Genomic DNA, 26,979 nt, shown 5'->3' with positions numbered 1-26,979 from the left:
TCCTTGTTTCCACCTCAAAGTCACAGCCAGATGCCCAAGGACCTGTCAAGAGGTTGCCCCATTCTTGCCACCTCCATTTTGACAGCGCTCTGACATGATCTCAGTGTCAGAGGAGACGACCAAACAGAGCTGGCGTCAGTGATTTTGGTGCTCAGCTAATTTCAAATGTCAACCTGGGTCGGGCGCCTGGGTGGCTCAGTAGGTTATTCATCCGACTTCGGCTCAGGTCATGATCTCACAGTCCACGAGTTCGAGCCCCGCCTCAGTTCGAGCCCCGGGTCGGGCTCTGTGCTGACAGCTGAGAGCCTGGAGCCTGCTTCGGATTCTGTCTCTCCTTCTCTCTCTGCCCCTCCCCCACGTGTGCTCTGTCTCTCTCTGTGTGTCTCTCAAAAATACATAAGCGTTAAAAAATCTTTTTTTAAAAAAAAGCTGTTTCTAAGTTCCTTGCTTACAAACATGCTTGTCTCATCATCCTAAAATTAAAAATCAATCAATCAATCAATGTCAATCAGGGTTTGCTGTTGTGACAAAGCTGGATGATTATTATACAAAGCAGGAAAATATAAGATGGGGGTGGGGTGGAGGGAGGGAGAGAGAAAGAGAGATCAGTGAATTTTAATTTTTTGAAGATAAATGTATGGCTTTGTGTCCGTCAAGAACAAGTACAAAGACATGTCCTCCCGTGGTCCTCTCTTACTACACACACTGGATAGCTGCACACCACTTCCCTCATCTTCCCTCTAAGACTCTAAATTCTACGAAAACTCTAGAACGTTCTGGATTCGGACACAAAGTCCACGGATAGCCCATTCTAGCGTTTCCGCCATGACTGGGTTTTCTGGTAAAATGAATTAAGGAATCGTTTTCCAGAGTGAGTGGCGGTCACCGTTGATAATGGCCATGGGGGTCTGAGTCAGTGCTTCCCATGTGTCTTTTCATTTAATCCAACACCCCTGGGTCATAGGCCTCTTATTTTGTCCACCTGGAATTTGTGAAAGATCTGTCCTAAATTTTAACAGGAACAAAGTTTAAAGGCTGGGTATCAAGTTACTCACGGAGAGTTTCACAGGAAATACTAAAACAATGTCATGTTTGGGCATCTGCCCTGGAGAATTTTTGGAGACTCTCCTCCCTGGTGACCACTGTATGAAGCAGGAAAAAAAAAATTCGGGGTGTCTGGTGGCTCAGTGGGTTGAGCGTCTGACTTCAACTCGGGTCATGATCTCACGGTCTGTGAGTTCGAGCCCTGCATCGGGCTCTGTGCTGGCAGCTCAGAGCCTGGAGCCTGCTTCGGATTCTGTGTTTCCCTCTCGCTCTCTGCCCCTCCCCCGCTCATGCTCTGTCTCTCTCTCTGTCAAAAATAAATAAACATTAAAAAAATTTTTTTTAATTAAAAAAAGGGGCGCCTGGGTGGCTCAGTCGGTTAAGCGTCCGACTTCAGCTCAGGTCATCATCTTGCGGTCCGTGAGTTCGAGCCCCACGTCGGGCTCTGTGCTGACAGTTCAGAACCTGGAGCGTGTTTCAGATTCTGTGTCTCCCTCTTTCTCTGACCCTCCCCCTTTCTCTGACCCGTTCATGCTCTGTCTCTCTCTGTCTCAAAAATAAATAAACGTTAAAAAAAATTAAAAAAAAATTCTTCAGTAGTTGCTATGTGCCAGGTGGGGATACTGGTTTTACTTTCAGAACTTTCTAGAAGCCCCACAACATCTTTTTATTTTATACACACGAGGAAACTCAAGCCCAGAGAGACAACTGACTTGCCTAAGATCACACAGGAAGAAAACAGCAAGGTGAGGACAGGCAAAGCCTCCAAGGCATAGCCCCTTCTGCTGCCTGTAGAGACGGGGAGGCTGCCACAGGGCCCTGGCTCCACAGTGATTTCAAACTCCCTCGCCCTCTTGACACCTCCTGGCCCTGGAGTTTATTCTAAGAATAATAGTTCTGCTGTCCTCCTGGGGCAGCTGAGGGATCAAAAAAGCAACACACACAGAGGGCCCTGGGTGTGCAAACATGCAGTTCACATGATGACAGCAGATTAAGCTATTTCTTAGATGTGTCACCCAACCAGCTCCCGACCTCTCCGCTGTGCTGGTCTGACAGCGACAATATGTCCCAGTGGACTAATTAGCACTAACTACTCAGGTCACTCCAAGGCCACTTAGGAGAACAAATGCAAGAGAAAAACTGATGGGCATCGTGGCTGAAGACGGGAGGAGAAAGAAAAGAGTTAAAAGAAGGGAGAGAAAACAATGCTTTTTTTCTTTCTCAATCTCCCTGCTTAAACTACAGATCGGTTTTTATCCGAGAAAGGCAACCAGCTCAGGGGCTGGGCAGCTGTTCTCACAGCGAAGAGTGAACACGTTAAAATTAAACCCGGTACCGGCTAATGTTACAGGTTGAACCACGGAGGGGGCTCTGAAGGAGCAGACGATATGGTTTTGAACCCCTGAGTGAGAGGGACCCAGCAGAGGGAATGAACCTAAACTTGGGAAAAATGAGACGGGGCACCTCAAGTGCTCAGCACTGGCTGCCTGTGGATGGGGCACCAGCAGTGTCCCCTGACTCTAAAACTCCCATCACACCAACTCATTAGTCTCTACAGTGGACCCACGTCGGGAGGCCAAGTGTGGTTTGGGATGCCAAGGGACTAAGTTCCTTGTTGGCCTATGATTTATTGAGATGCCAGAGTATAGCTGTCCCCTTTTTTGGTGCAAGTGGAAACGTGGGAGCCTTGGGGGCATGCGTTAAAAGAAAGCCCCCTCTTTCTGCCTTTCCTAGTGGCTGATCATTTCCTTCCTCCTCACAGCGACCTCCAGGAGGGACATCCGGTTCGACGCCACTTCTCCCATTGTGCAGATGGGAAGATCGAGAACTGCACTGAAAAAGGATCTATCCTAACTGAGCTGGAGAATGAGGGACTCTGATGAGGAGAACAAGCTGGTAGACTGAAGGCCCTGCCTGTCACCATCACCGTTGCTATTGCATAGGCCCTGTATTTTCTCACCAGGGGACCTGGCCGAAGATCCAGGCGGAGCTGCGGGCACGAACCATCCAATGCCACAGGGAGTTTGGATGAGCTGGACTTTGGGAAAGGGGTGCGGGGGAAAAGGGGGGCATGGAGTCAGATCAGCCTCTCTCAGGTCCCTTCTCTTCTGAAAAATGTCAGTAACAATAACTACCTGGCAGAGTCCTGGGAATTAAACTGGAGGATGATGTGCCCTCTCCAGTGGAACACCATACCAATGACAGCCCTCGAAGATACTAACACAGCTCTCATTTACTGAGGGCTCACTAAGGGCCAGGGTGTGCTGAGCTCTTTGCATATTACTTCTCTTTCTTTGAATATGAGAGTGGCACTTCCAGAGCTGAAGCAGCTATGGGCTGGCTGGCTGTGCTGAGGCTTAGCAAGACAGGGCATCTTCTGCGGCATTCAGGACTAGGGGTGGATCCTGGGAATGAACACAGAAACAGGACCCACATGCAACTGGGGGCAACTCTGCTGAGCTTCTGGCCCCTTGATCTTGGATATGCCTTAGTAAGGAGATGCTGATTTCTGCCCAGGCCCATTCCTGGGGAAGGAGCCCCGGTCAAGGTAAAGCCCAGACTCAGTGACATGAATTGTGGGTTTAACAGAAAGATTCCTGTGAAGATTTTTCTGGCCCATCGCCCGTGTAAGAGACGTTTGCTCATCGTGTCCCCACCTGGCCAAGGGTGAGATCGAGAGGGGCTTTCAAAAAACCGAAAGAGGCTTGTCAGCCTTAACTCTGGACTTGAGGAAATAGTTAAGACCCTCAAAGATCCACCTAAGAGAGTGCCATGACCACAGATAAATAAGGAAGAGTGGATGCCTTTGCCTACCCAACCCTGACCCAGAGATTCCATCCGAATCACTGAGATGGACTGAAAGAACTGGGATTGGCCTGGGATAGTGGAGCTTCTGGGAACCAGGAGACCCCTGGATTGTTGTTCTCTATTTCTTCCCCCAAAGAGAAATATCTAGCACCCCTGCAGAAAGCAGTCACCACGCAGATTTCCTAGGCAGAGTATCTTCTAGCCCCTTCTCAAAAGAACCCCAGGCTGAAGTATTCTCATCTGAACCCAGAAAGAATCACTCCCCCAAAGAACTCTGAGTATGTGGGTGCATTCTCCCCGCTTTTACAGGGTGTTTTACATCCCCAGGTTCTATCTCTGAAGGGAGTGGGGGCTGGTGGGGGCCAGTGACTCAGCTGTTCCCCGAGTTTCAACTAAAACAAAAGCAAACTGCAGTCTTGAATAGGGGTGCATTCTCTTGTCCTCTCCTTTTACAATCATCTTTTTTTTCTTAAATGAAATCGTTTCTTTTATCTCTTGGCTCCTTGTGTACTCAGAACCACAGAGCTCAAAGCTTTCTCAGCGCAACTGAGAACTCGGCACCTTTTGGACTGATAAATAGAGCAGCTTTAAAATGCTTAGAACTGAAGACAGACCAACTGTGGCGAGAGAAAGTAAACACATCCGTGCACCAGTCAACCCTAGCAAGCTCCTCGCTGAGATTACAAACTGCAGTTCCTGCCTGAGCTGGCGAGGATGCTGGAGCAGGCTGGGGAGGGTGGGGGGCACAGCCACAAAGCAGCCTCCTCTGCCTGCCTGGGTTAGTCCTGCCCCAGGGGAGATGGGTCACCTGGGAGTCTGCTCAGGACCAGGTTTGGATGTGTCTAAGCATAACAGCCCCTGCCAATGTGTTTTCCCATTGGTTTCACACTTGGAAATGTCCCAAGAGAAGAGGGGACCAGCTTCATTCTTCTGATTTAAAGGGGCTCATCTCCCTCACCCCACACTCTTTGTGTGCAGGTGAAATTCACCAGTGATAGAATTGGGATTTTTCACAAAAAAGAATGTGATCACTACATATTTTGATAGGAATAGTTGAGGAACTTTTCCTATGAAAAAGAAATACTTTAAATATCTACCCCCCCCCCCCGAAACACGCACACAAATTGTTTTTATGAGAACCAATTAATAAATGCTAATTCATTCAGGCATATCTCTACTAAATTACTGTTTCATTTAATTGCAGGGGAATTTTCCATTACTAAACTCTCCCTTGCTGATTTTTTTTTGCATTATTTATATATTTTTTTCAGTTTCACTAATAGTGAGATTGGTATGTGATATTATCTAATGTTTGTACGTCTTAAATTTCTTTTTTCATTTAAAATGTTTCCTCATTCTTTCAGCTCCACGTAATCTGGGAGAAACATCGTTAAAAGCAGACAAGATTTTATACATAAATGATTGAAAAAGGCACTGGCTGAAATTAACCTGACAGGAGCGCATCTTGTCTGATTGAGTTTCTTTCATTTCAGCTGTGCGTGAGTGTGGGCAAGTGTGTGTCTCCAGTTTGGGTTTGTGTGGAAACGTTTTCCTATGTCAGTGAGTCACAAGTCTATCTATGGAGAGCTTATGGGTATACAGCTAGGAGTGAAGATCACAGGGGCTTTAATAATAAAAATAAACAACACTCAAATCTCTTTATAAGCCCCCCCCCCCCCCCCCGCCACCGTGCCCTAGCACAGTGCGTATTTTCTGGCTTCCTTTTTATGGACATCACATCAAGACTTTTGTATCTAGACACCCAAGAGCCAGACCAGCTGGCTCCTGAAAATCCTGCTTCGTTTTATGCATAGAAAAGTGGGGAGTTTCCAGTGGTGTTTAGGGGTAACTTAGGGAATATGGTAGAGATCCCTGTTCAAAAGGATGTGTTTTGAAGTAGAATTTCCATTTTCTTATATTGAATGACCAAGGTCCTGTGCACCTGGCTATCTTCACTCCTGAAATAACTTCTTTCATTTTTATTCTCCCCAGCCACCTTCTCCCTCTCTCTCTCCTCCCCCTCCCCCCTTGCCTCCTTTCAGTGCCTTTTTCTCTTGATTCTTTCCTTTCTTTCCCTTCTTTCTCTTTCAGAGCAAGTATTCTGGATGATGTGAATGATTAAACTGTTTACTCCGAGGTTCAAGTATGAAAAGGCATGTCACCGAAGCAAAGTTTCACCTTCATACCCAACTCTATCAATAATTACAAAACAGGGATGACGATTAGTAAATCTTTCTTACAATTATCTCTTACGAAAATGATGCCATGTAATCTGAGCATACTGAGTTCTACTGATTTTACTGTTCACAAAAATTAATTACAAAGCACAGTAACCTCCAAAATGAAGTCAGCATATACAAGGATTGTGAGGATACCCATGGGAAAATATATACCCATTAAACATGTGCCCTGTTAAAATCCAAGGCTTGAAGCCATAAATAGAAAGTTTTGACATATTATTATATTGATAGATGCTCTCCTTGGAATAAAAATTGTGCAATCATTAATATTTCGTGAGACTGACTTTTTTGTTGTGGTTTCTTTCACTTCCTTTGTCCTCTTCAGCAAAATTAGGCGCAGTCTTTTGGGTATCGACTGATAAAATTAATTAACTTTTCTTCCACCCCAAAAAGGTCCCAAATAAATGCTTCCAATAGACATCAAAAAAATGTCAATTAGAAATAATTACTTCTTATCAATCAGCGGAGCAATTAAAGTGACAAAAGCTTGAAAAGATACTTATCTTAAAACTAATTCACAAGGTAGCTAAATTATCTCCTAATTAACTTGCATTGAGGAGGGCGGGAGGATGGAACATCTCGAAACAAAGATGAATTGAGGAACCCCAATACCTCTTTATGTTCCTAGAGACTGTTTTCCATCCGGAGACCTTGTTTTCAACCCAGGCAAGAAACCTGGGAAGAAAATAGATCCTTCCCAAATGCATTTGGTCCCCTTTCCTCCTTTCGAAAACCTAGAGGAACAGGGCTTTGCATCTCAGATCTAGGAAGTCAGAGGCACGTTCCTCCTGGATCTTAAGTCTCATTTTACCACTTGAATAACCTATTTTCAGCAGCTGGGGTAGAGGGTTGCTGCAAATTAATTGCACATAACTTTTAATCAAACTTGCTTGCTTTTACTGAACTCTTTTCCTCACCGATATAGTATTATTTTCATTTTAATATTTATGTGGCACTTATCTTAAAGCAGTTTTAAAAAAACGGTTTTGCTTTACAGGATCTTTGTTCCCTGATGCTACAAAATTCCCAGTAGATTTTACAAAACGTTCAGCCCAGTGCTGTCCAGCGCGCATCAGAATAACTCCCTATGCGCTCTCCACATCCTTTCAGAATAAAGCTGTAGAAAAAAAATTAAGACCTCTCTCCACAGCAAGATCAGCCAAGAGTGAGGAGAGCGAGCCGAGGGTGAGCTGCAGCGGCCAGGTGGGCAGAGGCCGCGCAGAAAACTTTCCTGGGGCGTCTCCGGTTTTTGGAAACGGTGCGCTGGGCCTCGCTCCCGCGAAAAGCCCCGTGGCCGCCTGCACCTCGGGATTCTGTTCTACGGAAAAACTTAAATGGAAGCTTTCCAGGCAAAGCCGAACTCAGAAAGGAAGTGTCCCGGGCAAAGAGGGAAGCTGCTAAAGCCTGAGAGAAATGGGCTTATAAAAACAGAAGGCGTCAGCTTATGAATTTATCTTTAAATATAAGCAACAGTGTTAGGCGAACTGATTTAGAGAGACGCAGGTCTCTGGCTCAGGTTTTCCAGAGAGGATTTAGAAAAGAAACGGGATAGCCTCGAAACGTTTGAGCTATGTTTTAGGCAGTTTTCTTCTGTTCAATTAGCATTAAATTAAACTAAAGGAGAAAGGCTCATTTTCCTTCCTTGCAGCTTTATCTCTTTATTTGTTTGGGGGAAGGTTTAGAAGAAGTCCCTCTGCCTTCCTTAAACGGAAAAATACCTCTGCCCTGGCCCTGCCAGGGAGTGGATGGCTCTCTCCCCAAACCCAAGGACAATTTGCATCTGAGCTAGTGGAGAAGGGGCCTCTCTCATCTTCCGGGCCTGTTGCTGATTAAAAACAAAGTAAAAATAAATGGTGTCCTTTTATTTCTTTCCTTCTTTTAGCCCCATTTATTCTAATGAGTGCTTCTAGAATGAAAATAAGTAGCGAGAACAAAATCAAGCCAACATAAGGGACCGTGACATCGTCTTATTTCTAGTAGCGACAGAGGGAAAGGGGTCTAGCGCAGCAAGGTAAATTCGAGGTCCAAGAGCACCCACTCCTACCGGAGCCTGAAAGGTCAGGGGAAGGTCGGGCTGCGGGCGGGGGGAGATGGAATCGGGAACCGAGCGGAAGGGGCCGGGACCAGGCTGGTACAGGTTGGGGCACTAGGCGCTGAGCGCTCGGCCTCGGAGACTGTCCTGATCCCGAGGCAGAGGCGACGTCCGGTATTGTACCCCGGTTTGGCTAATGACTGAGGGGCTAAAGCCTGGTTCCAGCCTCAGAAAGTGGTCAAGAAGCGCGCGGCGCCCGGGCGCGGCTGGGCAAGGAGTGCCAGGCAGCTCCGCTCGGTTCCCTGGCTTGCTGACCCCGCCGCTCCCGGAAAGGGCCGCGAGGTCTCGGCTCGGTGCCCCGAAAGCGGCCCCGCGCTCGCAGAGGGCGGCCGGGATGGCTGTGGCCCCGCTCTCCCAGGGGGACCAGGGTGGGGAGGCAGGGTACCGCCGACTCCGTCTCCCAACCCGGAGCAAACCAGGACGAGCAACCTTCTGGCGCCCTGCGGGGTTCCCCGCACCCCGTGTCGTGCAGCCTCGGCCCCGGGACTCGAGGCTGCGCGGCGAAGCTCGCGCTCTCGGCTAAATAGAGATCTCAGCCGCGCGCCGCGCCCGATCCGACCCTGCTTATTATAACAAATGTCCCGTTTGCCGAGCGGGACTTCATATTCGCGGAGAATTCATCTGAAATATTGATTTCCTCTCACTTCGCCGGCCCAAATCGATAGCGCTGCGCCCTGGCCCCATAAATCGCCTTCCCCGCGGCCGGCCCGGCTCCATCCATCACCGCGGGCCGGGCCGCGCCTCTGCCCGCCATCCACACTTGCTGCGCGCCGGGGCGGCGGTGCCCACCGCACCCGCCCGTCTGCCCCGACCCCGGGCCTCCGTCTCCGTACACACCTCCCCGCATCTCCCCCCCCCCCACCCCCCGCACCCTCCTGGGTCAGGAGGCAGGGGAGAGCAGGCGCCGCGGCCGAGGACCCCGAGCGCTTTGGAAGGCCCTGGGCCGGGACGCCGCCGGGGAGGGGGATCGGCCCCGCGGGCAGCCCAGTGCTCGCAGGCCGGACGCCCCGCGCGCGGCTCCCCGCCTGCCCCAGGGTCGGCCAGGAGGAGTCCGAGAGCAGCCGAGGGCACTCAGAGGCCCCCAGGCCCCTGACCGCGGGCTCCTTTCCCGCTGGCTTGAGGGGTGCGCGGGGCTCACGGTCCCGCCGGGGCAGCCACCGGCAAGAGCTGCGCACACCCGGAACAAGGGCTTAGAGGTCGGGGGCGGCGCGGGGCCTGAGAGCGCACAGGGTGTCCATTCTAATGGGCCGTGCAAGACGGGGGTGGGGCGCGAGGGACAGACACCCCTCTGACCCGCACGGAGAGCTCCTCACCGCTCCGTGTGGTCCGCAGAAACCAAGGCCTGGGGAGGGCGGCTCGCCGGGCCGAGGGGGACCTCGGGGCCTGAGAACGGCGCGATGGCCGCAGCCGAGAGCTAGGCCGGCGGCGCCCCCAGCTGCGTCCCCACGCAGGTGGGTCCCACGAGTCCGGAGCGTAAGCTCCCCAGCCCCACCGACCCGAGCGCACGCACGGACGCACGGCGACGCGGGGGCTCCGGGGTCCCGGCAACGCCGCGTCCTTACCGGATCTGATGGAGTTGTGAGGCATCGCCGGGGAGTCGCTCGCAGCCCGCCGAGGGCTCAGGGCTTCCTCACGCCGGTCCCCGCCGCGCCCGCCGCCACGCAGCTGCCCTGTACAGACCCATGGGAAGGGGCGTAAGATTCGCTGTGCCCTGCTTATGCCTCCTCCCCAGGCCCTGTCCCTTAGGCTCTCATCATGTGGCAGGAGTCGGAGGATTTTTAGGCGAAGGGTGGCCCACCTCAGCCCGGCTACCTAACACGTTTGCCCGGAGGATCAGGGATTGGGTGTCCGCTGGGGAAGCCCTAAACTCCAGCCTGGGTGCCCTCCTCCTCTGTGGCCTCGGCCTTATCCAGTTTAACTTAGGAAAGGAAAGGCTGCCAGCCTTCCTGGGACCCTCTCCCTTCTCGAATCACCGCTCTCCCCGTCAGCTTTCAGCCAACCCCTGGACAGCATACCTGGCCAGCCGGCCGCAGGCCCTCAACGCCTGGGTCCGCTCGCGAGGGTGCCCTGGGCCCTGCGTCTCTCCTCCTTCTGAAGTTTGTTCCCATCCACCCGGCATCGCCGCCCGGTTTTATCCCGCCAGGGCCCTGAGAGATGGGTCTGGAGAGGCTCGAAGGCCTCGGATTGGCTGGCTGGGTGCAGGGGGGTGCGGGAAGGGGAGGATTTTGCAAGGGGGACATGGCTGAGTGGACTCAGGAGTTAGAAACATTCGCCGGAGCTTCTGTTTCCAGCGGAGAGGGGAGAGGGAGGCAGCTGAGCCCGAACTCAGCGGGCCTGGAAATATTAGAGGAGTGGGGACATGGAGGCCTCAGAGCCTGACGATGAGGAGCTCTGGGTCCTCCTGGGGTCACTGACCGCCAGAGTGGGAGAAACAGTTTCTCTGTGATCCCCTGCAACCTTCCTCTCACCCCTGCTCCGCTCTAGGGAAGCAGCCTTTTCTTTCGTAGATGGGGAACTGTTGTTTTTAAGCCTGTTTCTTAAGGTAGAAGCCTGCAAATAGGGCTGGAGATATGAAGGTCCCACCTTGTCACCACTGGTGTGGACTCCTTCCCTGAACAGCCCCTGAACCCCCATTCCCTCCATATCACCCAGCCGGGAACCACACCCTCACATTATGAGGCTAATGAAAATGGTCCCATAGCCTATTCAACAGGGATTCCCCTCCTGCCAAACACACATAGCCACCAGCCAGCCTTCCTTCTTGCTCCTTGAGGAGTTTGAACTTGGTAGAAGAGTTCAGAGGGCGGGCAGTGAGGGTCTAGGTCTCACTTCAACATGGGTGTCAGAAAGGGACAGGACTGAGCTGACCTCTGGCCTTGTCTGTGGGGATCAGCAGCCTTGGGAGTTGGGGGCCTGGGTGTGGATAGGAAGGGGTGTTTTGGGGGGGAATGAGCGGCCCTCTCTTTCTTCACAGGTTTTCTTTTCTGTCCAAGAGGCTGGGTCCAGGGAAGATTGTGTGGGCAGACAAATGTCTTGGCACATCTGTAGGCTGGGAGGGCAGGGCCTGGATGCTCCCCAGTTTCAGACCAGATGGCCAGACTCAGGAGCACAACTCCCTGGCCTGGAGGGACTGCTCTGGGACACAGAGGCCAGAGACGCCAGAGTGAGAGAGGAAGGAAGGGGCAGAGGAAGGGAGTTATTCACGGGGATGTGTGTGTGTGCATGCACAAGTGTATGTGTGCCTGTGTGTAAAAAACCACATGATTTTTGTTAATGAAAAAAAAAAATCTTTCATGTTAATCCGCTTCCTCCTCCCACCCAGACTTGCTCGATTTAGTAGAATTTAATCATTTTGTGAAAAGAGGAAGAACACGCATGTCCCTAAATGAATCCTCCACATCTGTAAGTCAAGCTGTAAACAAAAACAACAGGTGCTTTATTGTCTTCAAGCTTTCTCCAAAATTGTTATTTAAAATTGCTCCATGGTTTCCCAATGTCCAGATGCAGCGCTTCTCTGGTCAGATCCCCTGGAGAGAGAAGACCAAGGAAGGGTGTTGGGATGGACGTGGAACTGAGCACGGGTCCCACTGACGACACTGTGGGCCAGTGGGCTACTCTAGTGCCCGCCCTGCTTCTGTAGGGAGCTGTGGGGCAGGGCAGTAGAGGCAAAGGCAGAGACTGTCTGCTCAAGCTTCTTCCCACCAAGGAGGCAGTGCTCCGGGTGAACCTGAAAAAGTTCCACAGACCTCAGAAGGTCTTCCCAAGCCAAGGGGCTGATAGGTACTAATCAGGGAAACTCCTTCATCCATTCTTGCCAGTGCTTTGCTCCTGGTGGGCAAAACAAATCCTCCCTCCCCCCTGCCGCCCACTTTTTTTGGCAAAGGCTCTCAAAGGACAAAAACAGCAACTTATCAAAACATTCCTGTCTCCTTTGTGAGCTCATTTAAAAAATTCATTTCAGTATGACAACTAGGGGCGCCTGGGTGGCTCAGTCGGTTGGGTGACCGACTTCGGCTCAGGTCACGATCTCACGTTCTGTGAGTTCGAGCCCCGCGTCAGGCTCTGGGCTGATGGTTCGGAGCCTGGAGCCTGCTTCCGGTTCTGTGTGTCTCTCTCTCTCTCTCTGCCCCTCCCCCGTTCATGCTCTGTCTCTCTCTGTCTCAAAATAAATAAACGTTAAAAAAAAATTAAATGTTAAATATGACAACTAAAGGTGCAAAAAAGCCATTCACATGCCTGGAGAGCGCGCTTCCCCAGACTGTAGGTGACCAGATGGCCAGAAGGAGACTCAGCAGAGAAGTTCTAGATCCAGCAAGCTATAAGAATGCAGTGAGCCCTGCTGAAGAGATAAACACAGGCGTCATGGTGCTATCTAATTAGTCAGAAATCAGTTCCGGGTTCCTTACTACTTTCGAATTTCCCTACCACCGAGGTCAAGAAAATGATTATTAATCAGCACCCCAATTCAATCTCTTTGATGGCAGTCTCCTCCTCTGCAAAATGAAGAGGTTGAAATAGATATATATTTCAATATTTAAGTTGGATAGATTAAGATATATTAAATATATTATGTCTATTTACGTTAAAATATGTATTTTTAAAATCCATATCCATGATCATTTTAGTTACGCATAAAAACTTAAGCCTTCCTCTGATGTTACTTGACATTTCAAAAAAAAAAATTTAGCATCATGACCGAGAGACTCAGATCAATGGTACATTTAGAACACACTTTTTATTATTATTTTTTAAGTTTATTTGTTTATCTTGAGAGAGAGAGAGAGAACATGAGCAGGGGAGGGGCAGAGAGAGGGGGAGAGAGAGAGAATCCCAAGCAGGCTCCCTGATGTCCGTGCAGAGCCTGAAGCAGGGCTCGACCCCACAAACCATGAGATCATGACCTGAACTGAAATCAAGAGTCTGAGCCACCAGGTACCCCTAGAATACGCTTTTTATTAAAAACATTTTTTTTCCAATGTTTATTTGTTTTTGAGAGAGAGTGAGACAGAGCACGAGCAGGGGAGGGGCAGGCAGAGAGGAAGACACAGAATCTGAAGCAGGCTCCAGGCTCCGAGCTGTCAGCACAAAGCCTGATGAGGGGCTCAAACGCATGAGCCGTGAGATCATGTTCCGAGCCAAAGTTGGATGGTTAACTGACTGAGCCACCCAGGTGCCCCCCACTTTTAATTTTTTTAAAAGTATATCTGCCTCGAGTTTGTTTGTTTGTTTATTTGTTTATTTTAAAAGAGAGAAAGAGTGCATGCATGGGAGAAGGGCAGAGAGAGCGGAAGAGAGAAGACCCCAAGCAGGCTCCACGCTGTCAGTATGGAGCCTGATGTGGGGCACGAACTAACGAACCATGTGATCATGACCTGAGCTGACATCAAGAGTCAGACACTAGTGCACACTTTTTAAAACCAACACTTTCTTCTCCAGCTTCTCTTAGATTTGATACCCATTAGGTTTTCATGCTGAGATTATCAACTGGCAACCTGTGATTCAAACCCAGTTACAATTTTTTTTTAACTCAGTGTTTTTCCAAGAAAATGTAATTAACTACCAACATGAAGATCGAAAGAATAGCTCTGGCTTGCCTTTAAAAATTGGACAGATCTGGCCATAGATCTGAGTGTTTCTTTGTGGGAATGAATGTTCTTTCAGGTTTAACGTTCAAAGAGTTTAATATCCATACCAGGTATAGCTGCCTAACTCCAAGGAGTATTCTGTGATTTTTAAAATATTCTAAGTTGATCTGCAGAGCCTTCCAAAGATGGTCTTTCTTTCCAGGATTCAGCTGACATTGGCAGAGCTGGTGGTAGGGTTTGCCAGGGATGAAACTGAGGATATTCCCTAGATGTGGGATTTCTGGTACTAAAACCAAACTGCCCTAAGCAAACCAGGATGAGTTGGCTGACAGAATTGGGAAAAAGAGTGGTTTAGGGTTTTCATAAGCAGCTCACAGTTTGCACTGACTACTGGTGTGGCTGTTTAATCGCACAGGTGGCATCCTATCACCTTCTTGGCCCCTTGAACTGCAGCATGGGCCATGGGCCTTACCTCTTAATCCTAGGAGAGGGAGAGAACCTCCCTCTCTCCTCCCCCTGTCCCACTTTGACATGCAATCTCAGAAGTTTCTCTGTGCAGACCACCCAGAGGCCAGCCTTGAAGGAAACCCTCGTCCCCCAAACCCTGAGTGCTTACCTGTCATACCCCCTTTCCCTACAAGGGAAACAATCCCGGGGATGAAAGTTCGTTCTTTGGGAAGAAAACAGCAGCTCTGTGCTAAGAGTTAGAAGGTAAGCAGTTTAGCCCTGGCTGTGTGAAATAGGACCATTTCTTTTCTCTGAGCCTCACTTGCTCCTTCCATAGGATGTGGGCGCAGGTGGGGAGTGAGGAGGTTAAGACCCGCCTGCCAGATTTGTTGCGAGGATGAACAGAATTATGAATGTGGAAACCCTTTGAAAGTTACAGCTCTGTACAAAAGTTAATTATTATTCGGCCACAAAGGCTGGGCAATACTTCCAAGGGTAGAATGAAAACTTCTCTAAAACATTGCTGTAGAAGTCAGTCCCTTTAATCCCCTCCCCAAAGTACTGGGGAGTTTATCAAGCAGCCATGTGAACCACTGGGTGATGGGCAGGTGAGAGGGGGAGGAAAGGGCCAGTGAGCCTGCACTGGGGGTGCAGGGTGGGCTGTGGAAAGGGGGAGGGGGAAGGAAGAGGGGGAGAAGGGGGAGGAGGGGGCGAGGGAGGGTGTCTCTGAGGGGAGCTGGGCATAAGGGTGTCAGGGCAGAGCTCCCAGCCTTGCTAACTTCACCATTTCACAGAGGGCAGAAGTCTTAAGGGCACCTGCCACCTTTGCCCCACCCTCTCCCCTCACAGACTTGCCCAGTGGAGCCGCAGCCACCTGGGATTTCTACCCCGTCCCACACCTCAGGAAATGGCTGACAGCCTGCCCGGAGGCCTCCTCGTTGCCCAGCCAGAGAATCAATCATTAATTAGCCCGTGTGCCACCCCTCCCCCTCAGGCTTTCCAAACACAGAAATAGAAATACAGGTCCTGGCAGGTGAAAGGAAAGGCCCCGCTTGTGGAAGGCAGTTTGGAAAAAGCCACCAGTGGCATTTGTCCAGTTTGTTTTGGGCTGGGGATGCATCCTGGGCACGCATCTCTCAAGCTCTTTGCCTACCCTGCAGCCCTTCGGGGGCTGTGTCTGGGGTATCTGTAGGCCACCTGAGTAGGAAAGAGCCTCGTTGGGGAAGCAGAGAGGAGGGTGACAGGAGAAGACGGGAACAATAGACGGCAGGGATACCAGCTGTCAACTTTTTTCTAGTTTTAAGAGCTTTTTAAAAGTTACAAATAATAAACCAGGCCCTTTGGCAACCCATTTTGCAGATGAGAAAACTGAGCCCCCGAGAAGGTAGGTAGCATATCCAAGTTTACCCGGCTGGTAGGTGGCTGACTCGATGACCGAATAAGCACTCGTGATCCAGGCCCTGCCTTCAGTGTTGGAAATTCTGCTTACCCCATCCTAGTGGCTCCCTCTCCCGAGTGCCTATTCACCCACCAGTCAGGAAGGAAGGTTCTGGAACCCAAGGAGTGGCCAGAGTGAGGTCAGACCCTCATGGCCAGAAAACTTTCCTGTCCCAGGAGAGGAGAGCTGCTCACTCAGCAGGAATGCCCTCCTCTTGGCTAGGCCCCTGGTCCAGCCCAGAACAGCAAGAGTCAGGGCACAAGAATCTTCTCAGGCCTATGCCAGGGCCCTGGAGTGGTCTGTCTTCCTGACAGCAGTTTTTGGGGAGGCACCAAGGAAAAAACCCAGGCTCAGGGCTCTTCATCAGACTCCAGGCTGGCTTTGTTCTCTGTGGCCTTGGAATACCAGAGGTTCCTGTGGTTCACACAAACCACAGAACAGAGCATGGCCTCCCCTACCCCTCAGCAGTGCCCGGAGCCCTGATGAAAGGACCAGGAGACCCTGGTGGTTGGGGAGCAGGGTTGGGGGAGAGGTTGAGGGATAGAGAGGATTCAGGAGATCTAATCTGTCTTTTGCCTCTACCCTTCACTACTGCCTCGCTCCCGGAAGGCTTCCTGCATGCTGAGCAGAGTGGTCCTGGACACTTTGCCAGACTTTGGGCCTCCTCCGAACTCAGGACCTCTTGCATTCTTCTGGAGAGCCCCTGTCTTCCCTGCATTTGGAGGAGCAGCCTTGAGGGTTTACCACTTTGAAGCCCGATTTTTTTATCTGTGCCTCAGTGCCCCAGCAATATGTCCATCCTGGCTGTTCTACGTCCCCCACGTGAGGGTGGACACAGCATCACCTTGAGGGAATGCTAAGCATGGCATTTCTTTCCAATAACAACTATTATTTACTAAGTATTATTAAATAGTAGGGACTGTTGAGTACCTTACACACACCCAGTGAAGCCAAGTTTTGAGGCAACTGGGACATAGAGGTTGCTCTGGGTCACCTCACTGCCGAGCAGTAGAGCCAGGATCCGAACCGAGGCTCATCTAAGACCTGAGCCCACATTCTCTCCACTGCCCCATGAGGTGTTTCCAGGGCACGGAGGGCCAGGGAGCCCCAGGGGAACGAATTAGAAGACAAACTAGAAAATGAGTCTCGTTTGTCAGTTTCAGGGGCCACCCGTGGCCGACTGGAAGAAGCTTGGCCCTTAGTAATGAGACCGAGGCTTCCTCGGCCCTCCGAGAGGCCAGGTAAAGGAAAGAATAAAAAACAAGGCAAAGGTTGGGGTCACAGTGCATTCCACCTTGCCCTCGTGAAATTCCCATGCACTTGGCAAAGCCCAGGCACAGAACTCATTTGTGGCAAGAATGAGTGAGTCGGATACATTTTTCTTTTTCTTTTGTCTTCAGCTTTATTGAGATATAACTCACAAATTAAATTGTAAGATATTTCAGGTGTACATCATAGTGAATGTCTGTATACGTCGTGAAAGGATCCCCACTATCTAGTTAATGAACATATCCATCACCTCACAAATCTCTCTCTCTCTCTCTTTGGTGAGAACGTTTTCCTAGCAAATGTTAACAATGTGTTCTCTCGGCAAGTGTTAATCATGACAGCCACAGTGTTTTACGTTAGATCCTCAGACCTTAAACCTATACACTTCGGTAAGCTTTGTTTAAATTTTTTCCCCTCATTTTTAGGCATGTCATCTAAGGTAGCATTTTCCTTTTGCTCGTCCTAAGCTCTTCTCCTCTGAGCCTCATAGAGTATGCTGTGGTCCTGCTGCCTTCCCTGTCGTGTTACAGACTTTGAGCATGTCTGCTCGGAGACTTCATTTTTCCAAGTGGAATCACTTCCCTCAGGCTCACTGCAGAGGAGAGAGAGCCCGGAGCCCTGAGGAAGGATTTTTTTCCCGCTTGCACCATGACACTGCCCTCCACGATGCAGGGACAGTGTAGGTAAGAGTCAGGACCACAGAGCTGGCTGTCCGGCAGCCAAAGCCGGGATCCTGGCACATTCTTGCACTGGCTGTGTGACTTTCTCCCAATTGCCCGATCACATTTCTCTGAGCCGCAGTTTCTGAGTCTGAGAAGTGAGACGACTAAGGGTACTTCTCTTTTATTATATTGTGGTGATTAAGTCAGACAAAGTGCTTGGAACACAACGGGTGCTCAGTAAGTATCAGTGACTGACAGTAAAACTAGCCACGGTAAAGATGGTAGAGACCACGATTCGTAGACCTTGGGGAATGTCACTGTCTCCATACTCAACACCGGCAGACTCTGGAGGTTCTGAAGGGGGTAATGGAGTGAGGGGGCTGGGGAGAAAGAGGATGGAACATGGATGTTTTGTTTGTTTGTTTGTTTGTTTATTTATAGATTATACGCATAACATATCATAAATAATTCAAACAGTCATGATAAATGTCTCCCTTCCTCCAGCCTTTAGCCTGAGGTAACCGTGTTATCTATTTGATGTTTGTCCTTCCAGAACGTTGCTATTCATACCTATGTTTGTTCCCCTTAGAAAGTCTGACCTTTGTTTTAGGAGTGTGTGTTTCAGCATACATAGTAGCATACTGGATGTAAATCTCACTCGGCAAGTTGCTTTTTTTTTTTTTTTTGCTTAGCAATGTCTTGAACATCTTTACATCTTAGGACATAGCTCTACCTTGTTCTTTTGAACTTCTCAATCACAGTCCAAAATATGGATATAATGCATATATAATATATGCATACATAATGCATATAAGTCTCCCCCTTTCCATGTATTTTTCTCTCTCACTTTTTTCTCATTAAAATGTTCTGCAATGAACTCTTTGTGCACATGTGTGAATATTTTCCTGGTGAGACGGAAAATGAGAAACGGAATTGTGGGGCTCCTTTAAAATAGGCGGGATTCATTGGCTGTCCTGTAGTCTAGTCTGGCTTCTTTTTTCATTACTCTTGAATATGCCTTTAAAGATTGAAGGTAAGCAGGTTGGGCAGAGGAAGAAGTGAGGTACCTGTGAGGTTTCCTAATCCAGGGTCATTGTCATCCTCTAGACAGTGACCAAAGTGTACAGAAGTCAGGGTGGGTGTCGTGACTGGGGGATGCTCTTCATCCTGAGAACATTCCTGACTGCTCACAACTAATCGGGGAATGGAAAGAGGGTGCACCCCAGCCCCCTGGGATCCCAAGGCCACTTCCATAGATCAAACTGGGTGACTGTGTTATTCCCTCCTTCAGAATTCAAGAGACAGCTGGCCCCTCATGCTTGAGACCCAGTGTCTCCATTCCAGAGCCTCAGGAGTTGTGAGCTCAGAATCAGAGAGACCTGGGTCTGTGACACAGCCCTACTCTGAGCTATGTGAGCTTGGAAAAGCCACTCACTCACTCTGATTCTCAGGTCTGTCATGCTTAGTAAAAAAAAAAAAAAAAAAAAAAAAAGCATATATATTCACATCCTATCAATAGGGTGCTGTGAAAGTGTTTGTAAACTGTTAAGAAATGGAGAAATGTGAAGGATAATGAACTTGGAGCAGTTATGGTGATGAATATAACACCAGGGTTACCTCACCAGGAGAGCCTTTCTCCTTCCTTCCCTCTCTCTCTCCTTCCCTCTCTTTCCATGAATTTAGTTGCACAGATATTTACTGAGCATCTACCAAGTCCTGGGCACCCTGCTAGGACCTGGGAACACAGTGGAAACTGTGCAGAACAAGAATCACATCCTCGTGGAATAAATAGGCAGGTTCTCGCAGGGAGGTGTGCTACGTGCCATGACAGAGCAGGAGTGGAGAGGGGAGGTGTGGGGAGCATGGAGCAGGGCACCTCACAGAGTCTTAGCTGTTCAGAAGGGACCTCTCAGCAGATATTGGAAGAAAGAAATGCAACCAGCCAGGCAAACAGAGGAATGGGAGAAAGTGAAGATCAAATATTCTGGTATGGGCCAAAAAAAAGTTCACAATGTGAAGAAGGTCCAGAGGCCAGGAGGCACCAGGTACATTTAGGGACATTTCTCACTGTAGTGAGAAATCAAGTACAATTATAGTGTGTGTGTGTGTGTGTGTGTGTGTGTGTGTGTGTGTGTATGCAGGTATGGTAGGGGCTGAGAGATGGGACTGGGACAGTGTACAGGGTTAGATCACTAATGTCCTTATAGACTTGTTAATGGAATTAGACTTTATTCTAAATGCAAAGCGAAGGTCTGAAAGGATTTTAGCACTGGAAAAGGAACGGCCAGACTTATGTTTTATTATTATTATTATTATTATATTTAAAGTTTAAAGTTTATTTATTCTGAGAGAGAGAGCAGGAGAGGGGCAGAGAGAGAGGGAGAGACAGAATCCTAAGCAGTGTCTGCACTGTCAGCACAGAGCCTGGCGTGGGGCTCAAACTCACGAACCGTGAGATCATGACCTGGGCAGAAGTCAGATGCTTAACTGACTGAGCCACCCAGGTGCCCCTAGACTTATGTTTTAGAAAGTTCTTCCTTGCTGCAATGTGGACAATGGGTTGGAGGAAGCCACATGACAGGCTGGAAGAGGCTGTGTGACCATGGTTCGCTGAGTGGTGACAGAAGCAGTGGGGCTGGAGAGAAGCAATGTTGGGGATGGGGTAGTGGAAATATTGCCCTACTTAGCTGTTGACTCTTGATTTCATCCTTGTTCTGGTGGTGACAGGCTGCAGCCCCGTGAAGACCAGATTGAATGTAAGTGATAGTCCTGTCCTATCTTCCTATATCCCCTGGAGGGCTCAGACCTTGGGTCTCCCCCAAATTGTAGCCACTGCGGGTCAATCTGGTTCTTCTCACCTCAAAACTTCAATGGCCAAGGGGAAGTTTCTGTCTGATGACAGATCCGACAAGAGAGGATAGAGATCTTGGTCCAGGACCCAGACTGTCATAGACCAGCTGATGGGATAGGGAGGAGGCATGTGCCTCAAGTTGCCCAAGGTTTATGGATTTCAAACCCTACCCCAACCTTGACACCAATAACACCCTTGGGGCTGAACGACAGACAAATGCTGAATGGGATGGAGGGGGTGAAAAGGTATGCAAAGGGTGTTTGCTTCTACACAGGGCAGTGAAAAAAGAGAATTGGCTGACAGGAAGTTAGGGTCCCAGGCTTGGGACTGAGTTACAGACCTTGGGGACATCACTCAGCTTCTCGGACCTTGGTGTCCCCATCTTCATAAAGAAGGAGAATGTGGGAGCTGGCACATGTACTGGCTCCCAAGTAATAACATAGAGGAGTATTTCCTAGAGTGATTCCTTGAGCAAAAACCACTCTACACACTATCTCTAAACCCAAGTTTTCTCGTTTGCAATACAAAGTGCTTAAGGATAGCTTCTTGTTTAATCTCATTGGGTTGGTTCTTGGGAGCCACTGTGTGTGAAAGCACCTTGAAAACTCTTAAGTTGTAATAATACTATAGCCTGATATCACTCTTTATGGTGAACAAATGCTGTCATACCCATGATTTCGTTTAATACATTTGTCAGTACATATGTGTATTACTATTGCTATGTGTATCTACTATATAATAACGTGTGATGCTACATACAATATACGTCAAATATATGTATAATATATCACTATATATAATAATACTACGTATCTCTGTCTCTATCTCTATCTCTATCTCTATCTCTATCTCTATTCTTATCTCTATCTATGCCGGCATGATTTCTAATATGTTCCAAATTATATTCAGTTGGACTCTCACTCAGAGAAAATGACAAAACTCTGACAGTGGCCTCCCAAGTCCTCCTCCATCAGGGCATGTCACCTGTCACTTCCCTCACACATCTCCTCTCCTCGCTCCCTCTTTTATTCTGTTCCAGCCACACTGGCCTTTTGGCCTTCCTCAAATATGCCAGGCTTGCTCTCATCCCATTAGCCTGATGCTTGTCCCTCACCTCCAAGTCTTGGCCCATATCACCTTCTCAGTGAATCCCTCTCCAGTCCCCCTTATTGCAACCCTCTCCCTGACTCTTTATCCCTGTTCCTCTGCTTTATTTCTCTCCACCACTGACATACTATATTTATCACTTATTTATTTGTTTGTCACCTGTTCTCTCCCTCCCCCGCCCCCTGTAACAGATAAGTGGCATGAGGGCAAGGAGTGCTCATCACTTTTGTTCCCCCATGCCTGTTATAGTGCCTGGTACATAGGAGGGGCTCAGTAAACATTGGTGCTTGCGTGCGTGTTCGGTGGAATGAATGGTAGCAGCAAGGATAACACAATGACTTTATTGTGACCAAGTGGTGCTGGGCGCTGGACACACAGCAGTTAACAAGACAAACACTGGGCCAAAGTCTCAGCCGTGTGTGCCCCCCATTGGTTCTTGGCAGCTGGCGGTAGAAGCGGAAACTCAGTAGCCCTTAACTTTTTACCTGGGAATGCCGCCTGCCTGCTGCTTTTTTGTTACAGGCAGCTGAGGATGCTCTGAGTACAATCCGGGTGAAAGTCGGGCTCAGGCCCTGGCCAGGGTCAATGAGAGGTGTACAGGGAGCAGCCTCCCCCAGACCCCAAGGGCAGTGGGAGACAGCTAGATCAGCCTCCTCCTCTTTGGCATTCAGCCCTGTCACCCAGGGCTCCAAATCTCTGGGCAAAGGTCACAGCACCTGATGCCCAGAGGACATGTGACCAGAGTGCTGCTGAGTTGGAACAAGCCACACAATCAGGTCATTGTGTTAAACGCGCAGGTCCCCTTGCCAAGACGCACCTCATTCCATCAATGCCAGGATTTTCTGGGGCCCTGATCTACAGGGACCCTAAACTGGGGAGGGTGTTGCCTCAAAGGTCTTAAGGGGAGGAGGGATGTCTTCTGGGGGACCCATTGTCCCTGGTCTGTTCTGAGAGCCAGGAACAAGTGGGTAAGGGAGAAAAAAGCACTAAGCCCAGCCTGGCTCTGTGCCTCACGAGGAGTGGCAGACACTGGCAAGATCGTTACTCTTTGACTCTTGGTGCACTTTGGCTTTAACCATTGTCTTCCAACATTTGCTTTGGGTGGTGAAGACTGCTGATCGCTGACTTTGATATTTTAGAAATCCAAAGATTTTCCTTCTGTTATGACTGGGTCCAAGGATTCGCGTGAAGTCCACTCTTGAAAGGAGATCTTCCTTCACAGAACCAGCAGGCCACTAGGCAAGGATTTGGGGCTACTGAACTCTGGGTGAATCTGCCAAACTAAGAGCATTGTGGGGTGGGCCTCTGGAGAACCAGATCAAGCTGTCAGAGAGTACATCCCCCCTTTTCCACTTTTAAGCTGAATGGCCTTGGGCAAACTACCTAACCTCTCTGAGACTTAGTTTCCTCATTTATACAATGGGGGTTGATGATGCTTATCATATATGATTGTAGATGATCTTAAATGAAATGAGGTCTGTAAAATATTGACCTGCACAACAAGAATGCATTTGTTACTGTCCCTGGAGGAGTGAGGGGTCAGAGGAGGCTTTGCACTCTGTAGATGCTCAGGCAAAGCTTACTGGTAGGTTTCACTCCACAGACCATTCAGTGACTTTAAGAGAGTCCCACCCTGCGTGGGTTGTTTACTTTTTTCATCATAGGTGACCCTAAGGAAGCTGGCATGATGCGGTAGCCTTCAGCTGGGTGGACACAGCAATCTTGATTTTAACAGACAGGAGCATAAGGAATTTGCTTCTTACACTGCTTCTTACTTGAGCACCTGGTGTGTAGTGAGTGAAACAGAAGTGAATCTGCACTTGATCTGAGCCAGAAGACTGAGAAGTTATAAGAGGTGAATCTGAGTCAGGGAGCTTGCGGTCAACCAGGACCACCTTGGGTCCTAGTTACTCATGGGTTCAGAGATCCCAGTTCTCAGCACACCTTTCCACAAGAGAGAGGGAGAGGCAGTAAACAGCACTCGCCCTTCTCCATGTTACCTTGCAGGAAAGAGATTGGTCTAGAGGCTGGGATCTAGGCACCTGAGATGCCCTTGTCCATAAACCTGGCTCTTGGGGGCTAGTAGATGATTTTTGTGTTCTATATTTTATCTCTCCATAGTCATCCTCCAGGGCAACATCCACCCTCCCTGTCCCCCCACCCCCCGACATATGAAGGAAGTTCTGGGCAAGGGAAGAGGAGCATTACAATTACTAGAGGTTAATTTTTTTTGGCATATGTGTGTCCATTCTCCCACATCATTTGTTGAATAGAATTTTCCCCCGTTGAACTGCTTTTGCACTTTTGTCAAAAATCCACTGGACAGGGGCGCCTGGGTGGCTTGGTGGGTTAAGCATCCGACTTCGGCTCAGGTCATGATCTCGCGGTCCGTGAGTTCGAGCCCCGCGTCGGGCTCTGTGCTGATAGCTCAGAGCCTGGAGCCTGTTTCAGATTCTGTGTTTCCCTCTCTCTCTGCCCCTCCCCTGTTCATGCTCTGTCTCTCTCTATCTCAAAAATAAATAAACGTTAAAGATTAAAAAAAAAATCCACTGGACATATTTGTATGACTGCATTTCTGGACCCTATGACCCATTAATCTATGTGTCTCTCCATCTGCCAATACTATAGATTATCTTCATTACAGTAGCTTTACAGTAATTCTTAAAATTGAGTGCTGTGAATCCTACAACTTTTTTCTTTATCCACAATTTATTTTGACTATTCAAGTTTTCTTTTCCTTGCCTTTCCATATAAATTCTTTTACTTTTAGTTTTCAAATTCATTTAATGGCAAGTGGTAATTAGCAAATTGGCAACGGTTATCCTGAAGTTACTACACTAGCTGTGTTGTGATTTCTTAGGCTTGATCAGATAACCTAGGATCAGACATGCCCCCTCATAAGATGAGTCAGAGTTGGTTGATCACCAGCACTTATCAAACCAGACCTATACAAAGGACTAGGTCTGGGGACATGTCCCTGGTCTTAATATGATTAAGCCTGGGAGGAGCATTACAATTATTGAGCACCTACTTGGTAAGCATCAACTGTGTGGTGGATGCTGTCCAAGGTGCTGTCTGCTGCCATTCCCACCATTCTGGGTGCTCTTATTCCTAAAGAAAAGGGCCCTGAGACCTTGAATTTTGGAGCTGGAAAGTCTTGGAGGCTTTGGTCTGCCACTTACTGGAGGACCTTAAGATGTGACTTAGCCTCTTTCGACCTCAGTTGCCTCCCCTGTGAGATGGGGATAATTAGAACGCCTACATTTTGAGTGTTATTGATGATTAAATGAGATGAGATATGCAAAGCACATGGCACAGGGCTTGCTAAATGCTCTGAAGTTTTTAGGGATGATGATGATAAAATAGAGTTGGATCCGAAAACCTTCCCCAGATGTGATCCTTGGTTTTAGTGCTACCTGGAATTTCCAGCTGCGCAGCAGAGAGATCTTGACTCTGGCAGTTCTGGGAGTACAACTCTATTTCCCACTTGCCTGGTCACTCGGGGTCATTTATTTCCTCCAGAATATTTCCATTCTGGGGTCTGAGAGTTGGGTCCCAGGGCGCTGGGCCAGCGGTGCAATGTCAGAGCTGTTCCAAAGGACAGAAAGGCCCCTTGCCTCCTCCAGGTGCCCTCCCCTGCATGGGGAGAAGAGGAGGTGGCGGGGGGGGGGGGGGGCGATGAGGATGAGCCCCGCGTGGGCCGGGCTGGCTCTCTCCCAACCCGCCCAGCGGTGGCCGACTTGCTCTAGTTACCTCCTCCCACCGGCTGGGTCTGCAGGTGCCTTCCTTTAATTAAAAGTCTTTAGCCTTCCGCGACACGGGCCCTCATTTGCATGGGATCCCTCCCTTCATGCAGCCTAGGTATCAGAGCGAGCCAGGAGGTTAACGGAGCGTCGTCGCGCCTTGTCCCGGGACAGCCGGCTGAGCCCAGCGCCTAGTCCCCGCCAGGGCCCCCGGGGACTCCGCATGCCGCGGGGCGGGGACCTGCCAGGTTTGCAGCCGCTCTGCCGCCCCGCCTGGCTGGCCTGGCTCGAACCTGGCCGGAGCAGAGGCGTCCCGGCTCCGCTCCAGCGCCGGCGTGCCCTAGCCTCCCGCCTCCCCGCGTTTGCAGCCCGAGTGGCCCGCGGTCCTTGAAGCCTGGGCGAGGTCCTCTGCGTCTCTGCAGCCTTCGGAGCTGATCTGGACGCATGGGAATCCAGGAGGAAGGCGGGTGTTTTCCAATCATCTGTGTTTGCCCGTCCCTGGACTGAGTTCCAGGGGTTTTGCAGGGCAAGTCATGACTCCCTCCCCAAGGAACCAAGAGCTGATCAGGAGAAATTGGTATTGGAGATTACGCAAAGCACTGTGCTATCAAGGTAGGAAGTGGTTAAAAACTGCAGGAGGGTTTCACCTCAAGGGGCACTGGAGTTCAGAGGAAAGCAGGAAGTGAACTGCCAGTCAAGGCCAGTGCCTCCCTGAGGAGGAGGAGGAGGAGGAGGAGGAGGAGGAGGAGGAGGAGGAGAAGGAGGAGGAGGAGGAGGAAGGAGAGATAAGAGGAGATTCTGATGCTTAGAAAAATCAGGCACATTCACCAGGGTCATATAGATTCCCAGTTCAGCTGGCCTCCTAGACCGGTCTTTTCCCACTCAGAAGAAAAGGAAGCATCCACCCTGGAGTGACCAGACTCCTTCTTTCCCAGGTGCTCATGCTGTAGTGGAGAAGATAGACACAGACCTGGGAGACTCTAGGTCAAGGTCTTTGCTTCTGATGCCACATTGGGCTCTAACCTCATGGTTTTAGTTTCCTCAGCAGACCTAAAGTTTTCTGTGTAACCTCCTCCAATCTGTTCAGTATTACTGGAGTCAGTCCCTCCATCACCAGCAGCCTCAATGTCTCAAGACCAGGGAGACAAGAGTGGTCAACCTTTTTTTTTTTTTTTTTTTTATGTGGCAGGCCCCAATTCTTAGAGATAAGGAAGAGGAGATACAGTGAGGGTTGCTTTATGTTTGCTTATTATGTTTTTACTCCTTTTCCCAGATTGATTCTGAAGACCTCCTTTCCCCCAAATCTTATGAACTAGTTTAAATCTTCCTTTCTCCAGGTCCCTTTTTCCATTTTCATTTCCTTGGACTAGGAAAGAACACCTTCCTCAAAACGGCCTCCAACAGGTCTCTCCTCTAATTCGGACACTGTGACTATAAAGATATATTAAAACACAAACATTTTTGTTGAGAAGCGTGTGACAATATGAGTCCTAAGGCCCAACAGACAGTAGTAAACACTGGGCCATTCGATTAGCTTGCTGTCACGTAGAAGGCAGAGCGTGACCCTCGGAGGATGGATCTTTGGGGACAGGCACAACTTAAAAGAGGTGCTGGAGGACTGAAGATGAGGAGGGAGGAAGACAAGGGTGTGAGCAGTGAGCCACGTGAGTGGAAGTGTTAAGAGAGGGGGTAA

General features: G+C 49.4%; 1 protein-coding gene and 1 pseudogene across 6 annotated transcripts in view; both read right to left on the bottom strand.

Annotated features, from left to right (window-relative positions):
• The window catches only part of PAX8 (paired box 8), a 58,494-nt gene extending 48,213 nt beyond the window's left edge, over positions 1–10,281 (bottom strand). For all 6 annotated transcript variants that reach the window (XM_045446812.1, XM_045446814.1, XM_045446816.1 and 3 more), the window contains exons 1-2: positions 10,200–10,281; positions 9,747–9,854 (exon numbers count right to left, since the gene is read on the bottom strand). In XM_045446812.1, the coding sequence (XP_045302768.1) occupies positions 9,747–9,771 (25 nt within the window). In that variant the 5' untranslated portion in view covers positions 9,772–9,854; positions 10,200–10,281. The remainder of the gene's footprint in view (positions 1–9,746; positions 9,855–10,199) is intronic.
• A 14,178-nt stretch (positions 10,282–24,459) lies between these two features.
• Positions 24,460–24,562, bottom strand: LOC123581763 (annotated as a pseudogene).
• Positions 24,563–26,979: the final 2,417 nt, after the last annotated feature.

This window comes from Leopardus geoffroyi, chromosome A3, assembly GCF_018350155.1.
Source record: "Leopardus geoffroyi isolate Oge1 chromosome A3, O.geoffroyi_Oge1_pat1.0, whole genome shotgun sequence".
Lineage (NCBI taxonomy): Eukaryota > Metazoa > Chordata > Mammalia > Carnivora > Felidae > Leopardus > Leopardus geoffroyi.
Note: the sequence above shows the minus strand (reverse complement) of the source record. Positions and strands in the feature narration are given on the sequence as shown.